Raw genomic sequence first — 20,387 nt, 5'->3', positions numbered from 1 at the left:
TCTGTCTGGCTTCTCAGAGGAAGGAGGCTTTAGTGTGACTCCTTTAGGAAACCAGTGCAGAGCTCCTCAGAGGAATCACTGCCAAGATCAGGGTGAGATGAAGGGGCAGGGATATTTCACATTCCATTGCCTTAGTCACCACCGAATGCTGCAAGTTTCCAAAGCTAGAAAGGCTAAATCCTTGGCTTGTAATGGGGAGGGATCAGGCAAACAACTCACCACTCACATTCCTATGGGAAAAGCTATTTGAAATCACATCTTGGGCCCAGCGGCGTGGCCTAGCGGCTAAAGTCCTCACCTTGAACGCGCCAGGATCCCATATGGGCGCTGGTTCTAATCCTGGCAGCTCCACTTCCCATCCAGCTCCCTGCTTGTGGCCTGGGAAAGCAGTCGAGGACTGCCCAAAGCTTTGGGACCCTGCACCCATGTGGGAGACCCGGAAGAAGTTCCTGGCTCCTGGCTTCAGATTGGCATAGCATTGGCCGTTGCGCTCACTTGGGGAGTGAATCATCGGACAGAAGATCTTCCTCTCTGTCTCTCCTCCTCTCTGTATATCTGACTTTCCAATAAATAAATAAATTAAAAAAAAAAAAAGAAATTTCCACATCTGTCTGAAAAGAGCCACACACTAACCACATTAGTTAGTCAAGTCCCACCATAGAAGGTTCTTCAAGCCAGTTCAGGACAAAACAGCAGCTACCCCCTGAGAACCTTTTGGGTCGAGGCAGGTGGCTTCCCCAGACAGCCTACCACGACCCACTCTGAAGCTCTTGTGTCACTTGAGAACAGCTACTTCCCCTCCCAGCTGCTAACCATTTCACAATCACTTTGTAGCCCTCTAGAAGGGCAAGCTTGCAAGAAACCCTCTATTGGGTTTTCTCTTTCCCCATCCTACTCCATGGTACTTTATCCCTTTCTAAAGATCCAGTTGCAGAACCAGCACCAGAGCCAGCACCGTGGTCATGGCATGTTAAGCAGCCACCTGCAATGCAGGCATATCACATGGGCACTTGTTTGAGTCTCAGTAGCTCCATTTTCTGACTCAGCTTCCTGCTAATGCACCTAAGAAAGCAGCAGAGGCTAGCTCAGCTGCTTGGGACCCTGCACCCACATGGAAGACCTGGAAGAAGCTCTTGGCTTCTGGCTCTGGCCTGGCCTAGCCTTGGCCTTTGGGGAACGAATCAGTAGATGGAAGATCTTTTTCACATGCTCTCTGTAACTTTGCGTTTCAAATATTTTTAAAAACTTATTATTTATTTGAAAGACAGACAAAATGAGTAAATACAAGCAAGAACAAAAGACAGCAGATACACTACTATCCACACGAAATAACTACAACAGCCAGAGAAGCCACAGCCTGAGCCAGGAACTCACGCTGCTGGTAGGAAGCTGACTACCTGAGTCATTACTGCTGCCTCCTAGAGTCAACATTAGCAGGAAGCTGCAATTAGCCGCCAGTGCTAGGCGCTGATCAAAGGCAAATGGCTGTGGGTATGAGACGCCAAAGTAACTTTACATGGACTCTTTTATCATTTGTTAACTAATTGCATGCATTTTATAATCATGAAAAAATATTTCAGGGGCTAGTCACTGTGGTGCGGCACATTAAGCCGATGCCAGTGATGCTGACATCCCATACGAGCTCCAGTTCGAGTCCTGGCTGCTGCATTTCTGATCCACCTCCTTGCTAATGTTCCTGGGAAAGGAGCAGGAAATGACCCAAGCACCTGAGCCCCCATCACCCATGTGGGAAACATGGATGGAGTTCCTGGCTCCCTGCTCTGGCTTGGCCCAGCCCAGGACATCACAGCCATCTGGAGACTGAACCAGCAGATGGAAGATCACCCTGTCTTGAGGTGTGTGTGTCCTTCTCTCTAACTGCCTTCCAAGTAAATAAATCTCTAAAACCCACTCAGACTTTTGAGGCCTATGGGCACACAGGAACCGAATACTCTGAGCGACTCAGATTCCAGGCGCACAGCATTCCTGTCTTGCTATTTTGAGCAGCCGTTCCCTGAGACATTCCACAGCTCCTGGACAGACGTGTCAGCATGGGCATTTCTTTTTTTGGTATCCTGGGCTGCTCCAGGTGCCTGATAAACTGCCAGGGTCGGAAGGAAGGAGAGCAGTATCCCGCCATAGTATTTCACAACTTCCCCCAGGCCCTCTGTGTACCATTTGGAGATCATCAATCCTGGTGTTCACTCCGGAAGCCATCTCCTTCCTCTCCTGTGGGGTCTCTGGGCAGGGATAGAGTGAGGCTCGGAACCTGGGACACACAGAGCTGGCCTTAGAATCAGGCTTAATGTCAGTCAACATTATTTATGTCCAATAGTCTATGCGCAGGGCTAGGATGTTTGAACTGGACATTCTTTGTAGCTACACAATTTTGTTGAAACAAACAAACAAACAAAAAAGCAAAACATGCCATAAATTACTAGAGAAAAGTGACGTGGGGGGTTGGGGTGAGACCTGTCCATGAGGCAGAATTAAAAAAAAAAAAAAAAAAACACAGAAAGACTCGACCTCCATGGCTCAGAGGCTGGGCGCACACATCACTATCCCCAAATGACCTGTCCCTTAGAGTCCTGGTTATCTTTGCCAGAGGAAAGGAAGCTCTGGCTCTAACAGGGCTTTCACAAATTCACAAAGTGAGCTTGGACTACTTAGAGTTGTTTGAAAAGACCGTAAGTGATTAAAAGGCAGACCCTGCAGGGAGGCCAAAGAACAGGATTCCCTTTTGCAGCCAGGCTGCGCCCCTTCGTGTGAAGGCCTGCCCATACGTCTCTTACCCTTCGCAGATTTTCTTGACTCTGTTTTTCAACTGATCGCCTTGGAAGAAAATGATAAACACGGACTTGTGCACGTAGTCACCCTAGACCCCAGAATCAAAAAACCAACAAGTTCAGGCCTCTGAGTCAGAAGGAAACTTGAGTTACTTTCTGGGTGACACAGGAACGGGGGGGGGGCTCCTGCAAGGGAGTGGCAATCCTATACGTCAACTGCTGCTGCACTCCACTTGTAAGCTTCTGTAAGAACATATACCCTCTAGTTGCCAATCTCTAAGCTCCTTCTCTACTTGTTATTGAGCCAACCAGGAGCTTGGCACAGAAGCTAAGATGATGTTCTTCTTTACATTAATGAGCCTTATGCACAATTCAGCTTTAAACCTACATTGCCTAATGATCAAAGTAGAGCAGAGAGAAAAAAGCAGCCATCTCTCTTGTCAGATCCAGGAAGACTCACACCCCCAGGTAGAGGGGCTGTGGAACCACAAGGAACCGAGTTGACCGAGAACCTCCTGACTTGTGAATGCACGCTGTGGCAAGAGAGGCAGGCAACTCATTCTGAATACTAAGTCTAGAAGGCAGGAAGGACTGGAGGAACCAATGCCTGTGGGATGATAGCGGGGGATGCCTCTGGGGCCTGCATTTTCTCCTACTGGAGTACAGCATGTACCATCCTTGTGTGAGAATACAAACTTCTGGTGGACACAAACCACAGAGACAGAGACCCTTGGTCTGAGAGTCTGAGCTGCCTGTGAGGTCCCTTCTCCGTGCTGTTCTGCATAGACTTTGGGCCCCTTTCCCAGCTGCCCAGAGGAAGCCTGACTGTATGTTCCCAAGAACAGCTCACATCAGGTGTGCCCGCAGGATATAGCATTTCCATAACCTGAACACGTTGGTTGGACTGTACAGCCGAGCCCCTAGAGAGGCACACACCTCCCTCAGCCCACAGAGGGTCGGAGCCAGAGGTGCAAGATCTGCCCGACCCGAGACATCTCACAACTCAATCTTTCTTGTCAGGCAAGCAAAGAATATGCAGAGCTGAGAAACCAACTCCAACTTTCTAATATGAAAACCTGAAGGGAAGTGAAGTATTTGCAGTACGTGTAATCTCTGTTTGCGATCCCTGATGTCAGGACTAGCTGTACTTGTGTATAAGCGCTCAGGTTATCCACTCCTGTCCCAGCAAGTCAAATGCCAGCACGCTAAGCTGTCCCCGTTGCCAAAGCACTGGGTGGGGAGGGTCACCCTAACTCATACAGTATCTGCTCTTAAATTCGGTTTCTAATTCTCCTAACAAAGACCAGAAACAAACCCTCACAAGCAAAACTTAATCAGCTTACGAAATCACAGTTGAGAAAATCTTTCCTCCTTTCATATTATAGATACTCCCAATTTTGAAATCACCTGTTTTAAGTTAATTTTCAAAAAAGGCATATTTTCTGTTAGTCCCAGATCAGTAAGAGAAAAATATAAAGTGACAGTATAAACTAAATGAAGATGCAGATTTCCCCGAAAAATAATAGCCATACAGAATGAGCTGGAAAAGTGTGTATGCCACGTACATGGCATGGGTCCAGGTGACTGGAGCCCATGTAGAGGAAACATCAAGGCCAAGGCAGGGATAAATGTTGGGGCCCCTCGGTGGCGGGGTCAGACTTGGGGGCGCCCTGGCTGGGCCTCCTGCTCTGGGCTCCCTCTGCAAGGCCCACGCCACACAGTGCAATCTCCTTGTCTTACAGTCACGGGATCCTCCAGGGGACTCTCGATCTCGGCCTGTCGCAGGAACACGTTGCCCCGGCACACCCGCCAGAGCATGCGCTCGAAAGTCGGGATGCGCTCACGGTTAATGACACCAGCCACGAAGCTGCGGGGAGAGGAGTGAGGGTGGGTGCTTGGCTCCACGCAGAAGAAGGGTTGATTTTAACACAAACGGGAATGATGAGGAGGGCAGAGCAAATGGAGGAGGTGATGTGCTATGGGATCCAAATGGTTGGTAGACAGCTCAGGGGCAGAAGGCAGAGACCGAGCGACAGCTCACAACAGGCTCAGGAGAGTGAGTCCTCAGCCCCAGTGTTCTCTGAAGCAGCAGCGGTGAGGACGGGCAGACAGACAGCTACAACCCTTACCCCAGTCTCAACGGTGTGCCTCTTCCCATCTCACTCGGCTCCAGGAGGGATGAGGATTCTTCCAACAGGTCTGGATCCGCCATCTGCTGATGATGCAATTCAGCCTGAATTCACAAATCAATTAATATCTAATGAAAATAGTTAGTGGCATGCAGGGAACGAGGAACCAGGAGACAGGTTCAGAAAATAAAGATGAAAAGGAAAACCAAACCACCAAAAGATAAGACACACCCACAGAAGACAAGAAGAGGGGAAGAAAACAAACAAATATGGATGAGATAAAGAAAGCATAACTGCCCCCAGGAAAGCATCTGGGGAAAACGGTTTTAGAAACAAGGAACAAAAGCAAAAACATTCAATGATGGTGGCATGTATAAACCTGCTACTCGTGGAAGCCATTTTTTCTACTGAACCACCCACAAGAAAACCAGGAAGCACCTTTGCTCCCATGCGAGCAAAACAGAAGCAGTTGTGCAAATGCTCTCCAATTTAACTCCAAGGCAGCTGCAAATGGGAATGTTCCCTATGTGAGTGGGTGGAGACAGAGCCTCTCACGAGGCGAGAGGTTAGGCAGCACCTGTGGCGTTCAGGGTGACCCAAGAAACACATAGGGGCGTCTCCAGAGGCCTGGGTTTGCCAGGCTTTACAAGTTCCTAATTGGAGAGCCTGCAGCACGGCCATGTATGAAATGCCTCAAACGGTGGGATGTAAAGTGCATTTCTTTCTTCCCAAGGACAAACAGCAACATAGTTGGGTGGGCCTGGGCCTCCGCTGTGTCCACAGAGGGAAGAGCGAGCTTCTACAGGTGCGCCCGTGTCTGACCAGGGCTCTAGGAAGATGATGGTCACCTGGGCTTCGCAGCAAAGGATTCCTGCGCATGTGCTTGGGAGTCAGTGAAGGGAAGGCAACAGACAGGAAACCAGTCTGGGGCACGTGGGCCAGGGTGACTGGTTAGGCTCAGAATGACTTCCACTGTGACAGTTTATACAGGGCAGCGAGGGGGAGAGGAGCTTTCCACGTACCAGGCCTCTCTCTGCCCCACTCCCCTTAGCCCTGCTTACTCCCAGGAAAAAGCAGAAGCTGCCCTGCTGACACAGTCCAGTCAACTTCCCCATTGCCTGCGCTCCTCGACCGGGCAATCCACATGCTGCTTGCCTGACCAAAGGCTAGAAACCACAACAACGTTCCCTGTTGGCAAAACGTCAACAGAACTGTTCTCTACTATCTTCATGCCAAACTTCAACCGGATTCTGCTCCTGTCAACAGCACGACCATAAAATGTTGCACGGGGACTCGCTTGACGGGCACATGTGCAACGAAGGGTACAAACCAGACGCTGGGTGTGAAGCCCTAAGCCGTGAAGGCAATGGTTTTGGGAAGCAAAGACGAATACCATAAAAAGGAAAAAAGGAGGGTGGGGCAGGGAGTGGGGCAGCAGTGATGAGCACATCGGGGGCAGAGCAATCCCACACGAGATTCAAGAAGTTCAGGGTGACCCTGTGTGGATGCTGGTCACTGCCTGCTCCACATGGAAATTCAGGGGGCTCTTTTGCTTCTACTTAAATTCCATCATCTGACTGTGGGCAGCTTTTTGAGGATCCAGTCAGCTGCAGCATTTCAACATATTCATCCCTGGGCAAAACCCAGCGAAACCACCTGCTGCCCACAAGACTCCCCCTACTTGCCTGTCTGGGTCATAAGACTGACGTTATACCCCACACATTAGACTCAATGCAAACACAGGTGCTCTAAAGGGAACAACTGAGGGGACAACAGACGGCACTCGGCAACCGCACCACTCCAAAAATGGAGCGAGAGCTCTCAAGATAAAAGGCTTCAGATGAAACAGAAGCTTAGAGAACATTCTGATACTCATTTCACTACTTCAGACTTCGGAATCCCAAGTCTTAGGGATCTTACACATTTCTAAAGAAAAACTGTGCCTGACAGGGAAGTAGCAGGACCAGAGCCCCTAATGGGGGTCCTCAGAAGCAGCACCCGACCACTGTGCTGTTGAGTGTTGAAATCTCAACCTCAGATTCTGGCAGTGACAACACCAACAGTGTCAACACGCCTCTCAACAACTTGCTACGTCCCCGGCCCCGCTCAGACACTAACAACCAGGCCCCATGGAAAGTGGAACTTCAGTTCCACTTCTATCTTTTTTTCTCCAATTTCTATCTTCTATGCGCTGAAGTCTAAGCAACACAGCCAATCAAGCCACATTAGTCACCAAGAGCAAACGCTTTCACCGTCTGGCTGCAGGGAGAGACAGACTGCATTTCAACACGTAAGGGTGCTCACCCAAGCCCCAGCGAAGATGGCAGATGGGAAAGAAAAATAAAGAAAGCAGATGGATGGAAAACTCAGAAGGGAAGGAAGGCGGGGAGCTGCATGCCATTAACCATTACTTTTCCAGTCTTCTTTACGTTCTCATATGTTATGGTGCTTATGGTAAAAGATGCAGAGAAATCTCTCCAGCTCTTACAGCTCTTCATAAGCAAGAAGACTGAGAAAAGGATAATCATCAACACGTCATTTTTAAATGCTCTACATAAGAAAAGGCGACATTGGAATCTGTATTCCTCTCACATCATAAGTGCATTCAATATGCTTACTGTCCCCTTTCACAACCCCGTGCCTGGACACAGAAAGGAACATTTTTGGATTTGGCCATTTTCTGCCAACTGAAAGTATGGATTAGATTCACCAAACGAGAAGAAAGAAAAAAAGATATAAAACTGGTAGTGTTTTAGGTCATTTGTAAACATCACACTTTCTGGCATGGAGATAATTTTCATGAAAAACCCTAGGTTTCAGATATTTAAGTGTCTTCTGGTTTCCTTGTCTTTCGCTGTGAGGGTGGAGTGAGCATTCTGGAAGCCTCATCCATGGCCATGGCAGGCACTGTTCTGCAGCACAGGGCCAGGTCCGTGCCAGGAACACAACTGTGTCCAGGGCCAGTGCCAAGAAGCAGCAAAGAGCTGACAGTGCATCTGGAGAGGAGAGGCAAAGTGGCTCTGGCTGGCCCACTTCCTGAGGCGCCGTGAGGGGGCCAGGAAGACAGAAGGGGAGGGAGAAGCACCCACAGCCCAGGGCTCGAAATACCCACACTTTCAGAGATTAAATTTAAAAAAGTTTAAGTAAATATGAGAAGAACAGCTCACCCCAGGTGGGGCATGCAATGTCATGAAGACCCAGAGTCTACCTCAAATAAATAAAGATGCTTACTTTCATAACCTGCAAGGCTTAAAATTGTCTATCATCTTTGGGACTGGTTCCTCTTATTTTAATTTTACTTTATTTAAAAATTATCTCATAAAAATGAAAAACATTTCATTTAAGGGAGCCCACATGTCAGTTTTCATTGAGAATTTTCTCCTAAAAAGACCAAGAACAAGAGATTCACTCCAATCTGTAGACTCAGGTCATGAAAGACATGTTTATACAATCATGGTAACACCCATACAGGGAACCAATGGGCATGTCAGAAGAGGGGAAAGCAGTTGAGAACAGAATTAAGTTCCAAATGATGCTAAAAGTAGCCAAGTTTTGACCAAGAGGCAAGGTTTATGCTGGATCTGTGGGCAATAGCTTGAGCTCATTTAGAAATCCAACATTTGCAGACTGCCACTGTGGTGTAGCAGGTAAAGCTGTCCCCTTGGATGCCAGCATACTGTCTGGGCACAGGTTTGTGTCCCAGCTGCTCCACTTCCATCCAGCTGGAGGATGGTCCAGGAGTTTGGGCCACCCACATGGAAGACCAGAATAAAGCTCCTGGCTTCATTCAGATCAGCCTAGCCCTGGGTACTGTGGCCATCTTGGAGAGTGAACCAGTAAATAAAAGATTATATCTCTCTCTCTGTGTAACTCTTTCAAATAAATAAATATATGTATATATTTTTAAAAAGAACTGGGCCTAAAATGGTAACCTAGTGGTTAAAGTCCTTGCCTTGCATGCGCAGGGATCCCATATGGACGTGGGTTCTAAGTCCGGCAGTCCCACTTCCCATTCAGCTCCCTGCTTGTGGCCTGGGAAAGCAGTAGAGAACAGTTCAAAGCCTTGGGACCCTGCACCTGTGTGAGAGACCCAGAAGAAGCTCTGGGCTCCTGGCATCGGTGCAACTCTGGCCATTGTGGCCGCTTGGGGAGTGAATCAGCAGATGGAAGATCTTCCTCTGTCTCTCCTCCTCTCTGTATATCTGACTTTGCAATAAAATAAATAAATCTTAAAAAAAAAAAAAGACAAAAAAAGACATGGCATTAAAAAAAAAGCCATGTCTGTGGCAAAAGACCCCAAACACTCGGAAAGAACTGGTCCCACTGCCCCACTACCTGCAGCGCGGTGAGCCAAGGGACTGGTCAGAGAAGTGAGCACCAGTCTCAGAATTCCCCACCCAATAAGCAAGCTGCGTAGCCACGGCAGATCTCTGATTCTTGGAAGGACCTCGGGCTTAGATTCACAGGAGCCTTTCCCCTTCCTAGCTCCAGCTAATATTTTTAATCAGCTCAGCTTTTCCAAGCCAAATCCTTGCCTCCTGAGGAATGCACCACAGCTGCAGCAGACTCTCCCTCGCCCACTGCTTTTCTAACTAGCACCCCCTCAGCATCCCCTTAGTCAGGCTGCTGGGTGCCATCCTCAAGGTGTCCGCTTCAGCAGGTGCGTTTCTAGCAGGAGCCTTACAGGGTGGAGAAGCCCAGCTCCAGCCTAGAGAACCAAAGGAGAATTGGTCTCTTCTCAAAAGACAGAAATCAAAACCAAGAATACATCAGACACAAAATAAATGAGTCCTCTGCATTCAAATGTTTTGCCAAGTTTGTTGTTGCTGTTAGGTAAAGGAAATGAATCTTATAGAACTACACAGTGACTAGAACAATCTCACATGTGTCAGATGTTGCTAATATTCTAGCAAAAACATCTGACAGAAAGAGTGACCTCAGGACTGGTAATGTGGTACACTATGTAAATTTGCCACCTGTGGCACTGGCATCCCATACGGGATAGTCCCAGGTTCTCCACTTTGAACTCAGCTTCCAGCTAATGTGCTTGGGAAAGCAATGGAAGTTGACCCAAATTCTTGGAGTTCTGCACCTATGCGGAAAACCAGTGCAAAGCTCCTGGCTCATGGCTTTGGCCTGGCCCCGGCCATTGTATTCATTGGAAAGTCAATCAGCAAGATGAAGACCACTCTCTCTCTGAACCTACCTTTCCAATAAATAAGTAAACATAAAAAGAGAGAGAGAGAAACCGGCATTTTAGGCCACCAGAAAAGCCACACCAAGGGTGAGAGCTAAGATTTCTCCTGGGCTTTAATTAGAATGAAACATTCTGCCGCCAAATCCTTCCCATGGGGTCATCCCAGCAAGCTGTCACATGGCAGTTTAAGCTGCCTATGTTTGTGACCCATGAGCTTATAAAAACATTTCCTCCCTGTAAGAGTACGCAGTTGTTTTGTGTAAAAATTGAAACATACCACCATGTCTTTCCATGTGACAGAATGAAAAAGTCTTGAAAACTCTGTGTGACATTGTGCTATCCAAAGTTCTGGAAAATCTACCCAAGGGTAGATAAACACAGAGAATGATATATAAATAAAAATTTGATGATAAAAGGCCTGGAAATTCAACCTTCGTTATGCTTTGGTATATCACCACACTTGTTTCTTCCGCTTTAACCGAAAGCATATACTTACCTTACAATACCCAACACAGAAAGGTAACTTTATGTATTTCAGCCCTGCTTACACAATTACTTTAAGGTTCCTTTCCCCATCTTGAGATGAAAAATTGCAGAAAATGTGAAACCATGGGCTGACTGTGTACTGCATGAAAAATGGAACATAATCTGACATTTCTTTAACTAAAATAGGGTGCAAAAATGATACTGCTTCCAAACTAGCAAATTAAAAATAATTACTGGAATAAAAATATGGCCCACTTGTGTAAGTGTAGCTGGTATCAACTGCTTAAATACTAAAAGAAACAATAGTCTGACCTCATCAAAAAACTGCTGAGTTTTTCGAAGTATAAATTTTAATTCAGTTAGTTCCAGGAAGTTTCTCTTCAGCGCTTCCTGGTTCGTGTTGATTTCTTTCAGCTCATTTTCAATCTTCTCAAAATTGGCCTAGAAAGAAAGGAAATGCATAAACTCAGGTGAAGCATAGGATACTTCTTTGCAGAGATGTAAACGGAATTTGTCCCACTGAACTGCTAACCTGCTGACAGTTCAAAGATGCTCCACCACCCAGCAGAGGCTCTGCTGCCGATGCACAATTTTCCACATGCTATTTTTTTTAAACTTCAAATATTCCTGCTTTGTCTATAGATCCTACTGTGTGTGTGGCCAATTTCTCGGAATTTCAAATGGATAGAATAATGATCAAAAGACCCATTGGCTACTCATTTACTCTGTGAAATTAATAAACTGCTAGACAGATTCACATTTATATGAAAGTTTCAATGAACCAATATGGCACTCTTCAAGATATTATTTGCCTTAAAAAAATTAGAGAGAATCCATTTCAGTCCCAAGCACAAAAAATGTGCAGTTAACGGACTACGCTGACAAGTCCAGCAAGAATTTCCCAACTGTCCCCCGCTCAGGCGAGGGATGTGGGTGTCAGAATGGAGAGACATGCGGCCCTCGCAGGAGCATGACTTACCTCCAAGTCAATCATGTCCCTTGGGAAGGGCACCTCGGGGTTTTCGCCTGTGTCCATGATTGGGATGTTAGCTTTTCTGATTTCTTTCTCAACAAATCCTGAAACAACAGAAACCAAACATTCAGAAGAAGCTGCCCATGCCTGAAAGTGTTAGTATTTAGTGGGGGGAGAGGGTGGCAAGTTTCAAAATCTGGCTACAGTTTATAAAAAAAAAAATTTTTTTTAAGATTAAAAAGGCAGATCAGATTTATGGAGAGCAGAGACAGAGAGGACCATCTTTCATCTGCTGGTTCACTCCCCAAATAGCTGCAACAGCCAGAGCTGAGCCAATCAAAGCCAGGACCTTTCTTTTCGGGTGTCCCACGCAGGTACAAGGTCCTGAGGCTTTAGGCCTCGACTGCTTTTCAGGCCATGAGCAAGATTCTGGATGGGAAGTGAAGCAGCCAGGACATGAACTGATGCCCATATGGGATCGTGGTACGCGCAAACGGAGAATTTAGCCATTGAGCCAACGTCAGGGCCCAAGAAAAACCTTTCTTGTGGAAACAACTGTTTCCCTCCACATCCCCCCTCTGCCATCGCACACTCTGTAAAGCAAGCCCAGAGAGGGCAGCTACCCCGTGCTGCCTTCCTTCCCTCTGCTGCTTTAGTTCTCCACCCTCTGCAGCTGCCACCCCAAATCACAGCGAGGCTGGTTACAGACACTGTTAGCGAAGCAGAGCTACTGGAAACCAAGTTCAACAAAATATTTAGTGAGACTGAGGCTCCTGTAACACCAGGAAGGCACAGGCGCCTGGCCCAGCAGAGAGGACTCCGGTGGGAACACGGGCGTCCCCTATCAGAGCGCCTGAGTTAGAGCCTCAGCTCCATTTCTGATCCCGCTCCTGTTGAGATGTCTCCTCAGAAGCCAATGGCTCAGATGCTTGGCTTCCCACTGTACATGTGGGATTCCCAGATTAAGTTCCCGACTCCCAGTTTTGTTTTGGCACAGTTCTGCCAATTGCTGACATTTGGAGGGGGGGAGTAGTTAACAGATGGAAAGTTTCTTTTTCTGTTTATGTTTTTTTCCTATTTATTTTTTCTAAACAAACAAATAAATAACAAAGCACCAGGGGCTGGGTTTGCGGTACAGGGAGTTAAACTGTCACTTGTGATGCCAGTATCCTATATGAGTGCTGGTTTGAGTCTTGGCTGCTGCCTGCTGTTCTTCCAATTCAGCTTCCTGCTACTTGCACTGGGAAGGTAGCAAGAAATGGCCCAAGTGCCTGGGCTCCGGCCATCCCTGTGAAAGATCTGGATGGAGTTCCAAGCACCTGGCTTCAACCTGGATCAGCTCTGGCCATTGTAGCCATTTGGAGACAGAGATCTTTGTCTCTAACTCAGCCTTTCAAATAAAAATAAATCTTAAACACACATCACCTGAAACACCTCACATGTTTTAGGTGGAGGCCAGATCCACTGTGAGCTACCTGGAGGCTGCCTTAGCAGAGCAGCCAAGCCAGGGGGCTGAGAGCCAGACAGTGCAGCTAGCTCCCAGCTGATTCCCTCCCAGCTGCTCATGCTCCTGGGTAGGGCCCCAAACCTCTTGCAGATTCCATAGTTAACAAGGGAGGTAGCACCTTCATTCTTTTTTTTTTTTAATCAAAAAAATATATGTATATTTTATTTATTTGAAATGTGAAGTTACAGAGAAGGACAAAGAGAGAGAGAGAGAAAGAGGCTTCCCACCTCTTGGTTCATTCTCCGGGTGGCTGCAATGGCCAGGAGTGAGCCAGGCTGAAGCCAGGAGTTTCTTCCAGGTCTGCCACATTGGAGACAGGGGCCCAAGCCCTTAAGTCATCCTCCCCTGATTTCCCAGGCTCATTAGCAAGGAGCTAGACTGGAAGTGGAGCAGCTGAGTCTTAATTGCCTATACAGATTTAATCTGCTTTTCAGCCTCAAGCACCTTTGTTTTTTCTTCTTTTTCCTTCCTTCTTCCTTTAATCAGATTTCTTTAAAGATTTACTTGTTTTTATTGGAAATGCAGAGTCACAAAGAGAAGGAGAGACAGAAACATCTTCCATCTGCTGGTTCACTCCCCAAATAACTGCACCAGCTGGAGCTGAGCCAATCTAAAGCCAGGAGCCAGAATCTTCTTTTGGGTTTCCCACATAGGTGCAGGGTTCCATGGCTCTGGCCCATCCTTTTCTGCTACTTTCCCATAAACAAGGAGCTGAATGGGAAGTGGAGCAGCTGGAGCACAAACCAGTACCTATATGGGATGCTAGTTCTTGCAGGCGGAAAATTAGTCTGTTAAGCCAGCGAGGGTGGGAGGGTAGGGAGATGATGGGGGGGGGGTGCATTCTTGAAGAAATGCTGTGGGGAATGAATAAAACAAAGTATAAAAGCACTTTAACCTCCAATAGGACCTTAACCAATGGCAGTTTCCTCCCTCATATATAGCTCAGATTAAAAGATGGCTCTGGGGCCCAGTGCCATGGCCACCGGCTAAAGTCCTTGCCTTGCATGTGCTGGGATCCCACATAGGTGCTGGTTCTAATCTCGGCAGCTCTGCTTCCCATCCAGCTCCCTGCTTGTGGCCTGGGAAAGCAGTCGAGGATGGCCCAAAGCCTTGGGACCCTGCATCCATGTAGGAGACCAGGAAGAAGCTCTCAGCTCCTGGCTTTGGATTGGCTCAGCTCCAGCCATTGTGGCTACTTGGGGAGTGAATCATCGGACAGAAGATCTTCCTCTCTCTTTCCTTCTTTCTATATAGCTGACTTTCCAATAAAACTTAAAAAAAAAAAAAAAGATGACTCTGGTGCTGTTGCCTCCAATGGTGCTGCTGCCTCCAAAACATCCCAAATGACCGCTGGTTCATGTCCTAGCTGCTCTATTTTTGACCCAGCTCCCTGTCAGTGATCTAGGAAAAGCAGGGAAGATGACCCAAGTGTGGCGGATCTGGATGAAATTCTCTTGACCTCTGACTTTGGCCTGGCCCACCACTGGCCACTGAGGTCAATTGGGGAGTGAATCAGCAAATGGAAGATGTCTTTCTCTCCCTGTCTTTCTACAACTCTGACTTTCGAAATCAATAAAATTAATTTTAACGATTTCTCTTACTTACAAGTCTGAGTTACAAACAGACAGGAAGTGTAAGGAACAGGCCTGGAAAATTGACCCCGCCATCCTGGACTCAGCCCACCTCAAATGCCTGTTTATCATAAGCCTCCTCGGTCTCAGCCCCCTGAAGGCCCACTTGTCTAAGCAAGCTTAGTGACTTTCAGGCCCACCAATCCCCTGCAGCATTGAGCCTGGTCCCCTATAGCTGCACCTGCCCATGCCCACCTCCAGGCTGTAAAGGTGCCTCTTCCCTTTGTTCTGGTCTCTCCACCACATGCTGTCTGCCTCTCTCCCCTCCTTGTCCTCTGCTCTGCTCTTTTGTCTCTCTTCTCCCCTTCTGCTCAGTTTCTTTCTGCTCTTCTGTCACTTTCTCCCTGCCTCACAGCTATTTGGAAATAAAGACCTCTCGTGTGGCTTGCTGATTGTGTCTGGCATTTTGAGTTTATAGAAAAAGCTAACAGGGAGAGAGACATCTTCCTGTTCTATCTGCTGGTTTACTCCCCAAATGGTTGCCATGGAAAAAGCTGGGCTAATTTGAAGCTGAGACCCAGAAGTTTTTTCCAGGTCTCCCCTGTGGGTGCGGCGGCCCAAAGCTTTGGGCCATCCTCTACTGCCTTCCCAGTCCATCAGCAGGGAGCTGGATCAGAAATGGAGCAGTCAGAACAAGAACAGGTGTACATATGGGATGCCAGCACTTGCAGGTGGAGGATTAGCATGCTGCATCACCAATGCCGGCCCCAATAAAATGCATGTTAAAAAGAGTGGGGTGAGGTGGGGGAGAAGGGAGAGAGAGGTGACTGTGCTGACACTGACTGCCCTGTGCTGTCTCAGAGCTCAGTTATATGGCTAAGGTCCCACAGTGGTTTCATCTTGCAGCCTGTTGTATCAAACAAGGTTTATACCCAGTATCCCACCAGCCACAACACTACAAAGTCCATTTGTACACCAGAAAATCACCTCAACATTAGAATCACAAGACTGTTCTTCTTTTCATCTTCTCCTTCCTTGATTCTTCCTTTATTAAGATATCTGTTCTAACACCAACAATTCATTACAGAATACCACACAAGAACAAATCACACGTACGGAGCTTCCGATCCATTTCTTCACATCTTCTCACTTCATTCACAAATTTTCGCTGGAAAACATTCACATCCGGGTTCAACTGAAAAAAAAAAAACCAACAGAATATCAAACATTCAAATGCTGACTCTGGTTCCTCTACTTCAAGTGTTTCCTGCAAGATGAAAACAGCGTTGTGTCAATAGAGATTGTAACACTAACAATAACCGCCTTCTGCATCATGTGCCTCCCTCAAGCCTCCTCCCTTGAGCCTGAAACAGGGCACCTGGGGGCAGACAAGCAGGCTCAGAGCTTCCAGAGCTTGAGAGCACCAGCCCCTGGGCCAAGGACATCACAGCAGTTCTATGGGGTTTCCCTTCTCTTATCTTGCCCTGAGCACAAGAGACAGAAGGCAAACTTCCCTGTGTCCTGTCCCAGGTGGGGACTTTATTTTCTCAAGGCTGCTGGTTTTTCACTTACACACCACAAGCAATGTACAAAGCAATGTTACAGACATCCTGGGGTGTTGAAAAATAAATAAATAAAACAAATTCCCATTCAGGGAGAAGCTTGCAGTATAACAGAGAAGGAAGAGGAACAGAATGGCTTTTGGGCCTGAACCAGCAGGTGGGAGCCTGCGCTACCTCATGGACACATACACTCTCTCTGTCTCTCTAAAGAAAAATGTTAAACAAATACTGTAAGAAGTTGAACTCGTACAAGCAGAGAGCAGAGGCTGGCTGGCAGAGGCTGGCAGAGGGCAGAGGCTGGCTGGCAGAGGACAGAGGCTGGCTGGCAGAGGCTGGCAGAGGGCAAGGGGTGGGAGTGGAGAGATTACAAGCTGTTGGTCAAAGGGCACAAAGTTCCAGACACAAAGGGCCTGAGCGTTCCTGCACAGCAGACTGACAGCAGTCAATAATGTATGGTATCCTTTCCAAACGACACAGAGAGGACATTTCAAATGTCTTACCACAAAAATGCTAAGTGAGTTGGTGCACCTGTTAGTTGGCTTGATTCTATCTTTCTGCCTCATGTACCTATCTCAAAACGTCACTCTAGACGATGAACATGTATATAATGATGCTTTCTCAACTGCACTAATATTTTTTAAAACAAGGAAAATTACAAGTACTGGGAAGGATACAAAGAAGTCAGAACTCTAACACATGCTGACAGGAACAGAACACAGTGTGAAGCCTGGTGGTCCCTGAAAGGGTTGACACAGCAGGATTCACACGACTCAGCCATTCCAGCCCTGGCTATGTGCCCAAAAGATCTGAAAACAAGCCCTTAATAACCACAGAAACCCAAAAGGTAGAAGCCTTGCAGATGAGAGCCAACAGAAGACTGCAGCCACACAACAGAATAGACAGGAATGAGGCAGCAGCACACAGGATCCTTGGGAAGAACACGCTGAAGGGAAGACATCAGATACAAAAGACCACGACTCATGTCCTGTGTGTATGGGATGCTCAGAACAGGTGAGTCTGTAGAGACAGAAGGAAGACGAATGGTTGCCAGGGGCAAAGGAGGGGAAGATGGTTAGTGACTGCTAATGGGTACAAGGCGTCGTATTGGGGTGATGAAATGGACTGGAACTAGGGGGGCTGGCACCATGGTGTAGCAAGTATGGTGCTGGCTTCAGACGTGCCCAGTTCTGCCTGATGTGGCCACTTAAGTAGTAGCTAGCAGATGAAAGATTTCTCTTAGGACCAGTGCAACAGCTCAATTAGCTAATCCTTTACCTTCAGGTGCAAAGATCCCATATGGGTGCCAGTTTGTGTCCCAGCTGCTCCACTTCCCATCCAGCTCCTTGCTTCTGGCCTGGGAAAGAAGTCAAGAATGGCCCAATGCTTTAAGACTGCACCCACATGAGAGACCAAGAGGAAGCTCCTGGTTCCTGACTCTGGACTGGCTCAGCTTCGGCCTCTGGCTGTTGTAACCATTTGGGGAATGAACCAGTGGATGAAAAATCTTTCTGTCTCTCCTCTCTGTAAATCTGATCTGCCTTTCCAATCAAAACAAATAAATCTTCAAAAAACAACAAGAGAAAGACTTCTCTCCCTCCCCAACAAATGTCTCTCAAATAAATAAATCAATCTATAAAAACAAACAAAAACAGCAGCTGGCACAATAGTTCAACTGGTTAATCCTTCCCTTTCAAGCACTGGCAACCCAGCTCCATCTGTTGCTCAGCTCCATCTGCTGCTCCATTTGGGAAGTAAACCAGTAGATGGAAGATGTTTCTCTCTGTCTCTCCTCTCTGTAAATTTGCCTTTCCAGTAAAAATAATATTTTAAATAAATAAAAAAGAGCAGAGAAGATTGCACAACTTTGTGAATATACTACAAATTACTGAATGGCAGATTTTTGCTGTATTAATTATATTCAATTTGGGGGGATAAAAGGCACAGCCAGTGGAATCAAGCAGCCCCAAAGAGCGAGCTGACCATCCTGGAGGCAGTCATCAGGCAGGCCCTCATCCAAATGGCGGCTGTGGCAGGTTCCACTCCTGACGGCAGCAGCCCCTACTGGTCGGCAGGGCATGGGAAAGCCTAAAACAACCAAGCAAAAGCTCGACCTCCTGGTACAGATGGGGGTTGCTATGACTGAACAGGGAAGGGGAACAACCAGACCGGGTCGAGGGCCCAGGTCCCACGGGGGAAGTGGAAGCATTCCTCTCTGACTTTCACTCTGGAATTCACAGTGCTACCTTTGGCAGGGAACTACATTAAACCCAAACCAATCACTTTAATCTGTTACAGGATTTCCTATTTCAAAAACTCCCAAAAAGATACTGATAGACATTTGAAAGCACAGTGGTATGTGAGAGAAAGGTCACAGAAGACTACACAGCACACGCCTGCATCAAGGGACTGCACGGACAGCTAAGCCAACGCAGAGGGCAGGGCCACAGAGCGAATGTGCCAGGCGGGGAGGAAACAACTGGTAATGCGAAAGAGTTTAAAAAGGCTCTGAGAGGGCCCGGCGCTGCGGCCTAGCAGCTAAAGTCCTCGCCTTGAACGCCCCGGGATCCCATATGAGAGCCGGTTCTAATCCTGGCAGCTCCACTTCCCATCCAGCTCCCTGCTTGTGGCCTGGGAAAGCAGTCAAGGATGGCCCAAAGCTTTGGGACCCTGCTCCCGTGTGGGATACCCGGAAGAGGCTCCTGGCTCTGGATCGGCATAGCATCTGCCATTGTGCTCACTTGGGGAGTGAATCATCGGACAGAAGATCTTCCTCTCTGTCTCTCCTCCTCTCTGTATATCTGACTTTCCAACAAATAAATAAATCTTTAAAAAAAAAAAAAAGGCTCTGAGACTGGTTGTGGTATGATTGCATCTTTAAGCATTCTAAAGATACCCTGAAGTGCAACTCCTGTTGTGGCAAAGCAGATTAAAACCACTGCCTACAAAGCTATCATCCCATATGGCAGGTGTCTGAGTCCGAGCTGCCTTACTTTCTATTCAGCTGTCAATGAACTGAGAAAGTAACAGAAGACAGCCCAAGTGCTGGGGCTCTGCCACCTCTGTGGGAGACCGGGCTGAAATTCCTAGCTCCTGACTTCAGCCTAGGTCAGAACAGGCCATTGCAGCCATCTGGAGAGTAAACCAGTGGATGAAAGATTGATCTTTCTCTGTCTCTCCCTTTCTCTTTCAAAATAAGTAAATAAATCTTAAAAAACAAACAAAAATACTGGGTCCAGCGTAGTAGTAGGCAAAGCTGTTGCCTATGATCCCATAACCAACTCCCTGTTAATGGCCTGGGAAAAGTTGTGAGGATGGTCCAAGGGCTCAGGTCCCTGCAATCCATGCTGGAGACCTAGAACAAGGTCCTGGCTCCTGGCTTCAAGCTGGTCCAGCTTCAGCCGCTGTAATCATCTGGGGAGTGAACCAGCAGATGGAAGATCTCTTTCCCTCCTGTCTCTTCCTCTCTTCCCATAACTCTTTCAAATAAATAAGTAAATCTTTATTTAAAACAAAATACTGAAGTGTACATTCTATTTTTAGAAAACCTTTGCAATTCAAGAGGCTACTTCACTCCCTGGTTCATTCCTCAAATGCCGACATCAGCCAGGCTTGGGTTGGGCTGAAGCTGAGAGTCAGTAACTCAATTCAGGCCTTCGATGTGGGCGGTAGGAAGCCAACAGCTTGAGTCATCACAGCCACCTCCCAGGAGATCGACAGGAGATTTGAATCAGGGATCAATTCAGGTACCTTGGTATGGGCTGCTGGACTCCTGGTTTTTTTTAATCATATTTTATTTGTTAAATAAGTCATATTTCATTTATTAACTTTTAAAGATATTTACCTATTTAAAAGTTACAGAAAGAGAGAACAAGCTCTTCTATCTGCCCAAATGGCTGCAATGACCAGGGCTGGGCCAGGCTTGAAGCCTGGAGTTTGGAGTGGTCTCTGGATCTCCCAGTTGGTGTAGGGGCCCAACCACTTGGGCCCTTTTCTGCTGCTTTTCTAGGCTATTAGCAGGGAACTGGAAGTGGAGATCAAATACAGAACACCTAGGTCTTGAATTGGGATGGTGCGGTGTTGCAGGCTGTAGCTTTACCTGCTACATCACAAAACCAACCCCCATTTAAAAAAAATATATATATATTCTTATCTTTTAACTTGGTCTCTTTAAAAGAT

The 20,387-nt window shown here is 47.2% G+C and overlaps 1 protein-coding gene across 5 annotated transcripts in view; it reads right to left on the bottom strand.

Moving 5' to 3' along the window:
* LOC121166577 (V-type proton ATPase 116 kDa subunit a1) overlaps positions 1-20,387 on the bottom strand; it is a 51,624-nt gene that overhangs the window by 25,057 nt on the left and 6,180 nt on the right. For 4 of the 5 annotated variants that reach the window (XM_040995779.1, XM_040995780.1, XM_040995782.1 and 1 more), the window contains exons 3-9: positions 15,766-15,844; positions 11,578-11,675; positions 10,911-11,039; positions 4,916-5,019; positions 4,527-4,653; positions 2,793-2,875; positions 2,176-2,269 (exon numbers count right to left, since the gene is read on the bottom strand). In XM_040995779.1, coding sequence (XP_040851713.1) covers positions 2,176-2,269; positions 2,793-2,875; positions 4,527-4,653; positions 4,916-5,019; positions 10,911-11,039; positions 11,578-11,675; positions 15,766-15,844 — 714 coding nt within the window. The remainder of the gene's footprint in view (positions 1-2,175; positions 2,270-2,792; positions 2,876-4,526; positions 4,654-4,915; positions 5,020-10,910; positions 11,040-11,577; positions 11,676-15,765; positions 15,845-20,387) is intronic. The other variant, XM_040995781.1, reaches the window with a different exon arrangement.

The sequence above is a fragment of the Ochotona curzoniae genome, unplaced genomic scaffold, assembly GCF_017591425.1.
Source record: "Ochotona curzoniae isolate NIBS_2020 unplaced genomic scaffold, NIBS_Ocur_1.0 patch175, whole genome shotgun sequence".
Taxonomy (NCBI): Eukaryota; Metazoa; Chordata; class Mammalia; order Lagomorpha; family Ochotonidae; genus Ochotona; species Ochotona curzoniae.
This window is presented reverse-complemented; position numbering and strand designations above follow the sequence as displayed.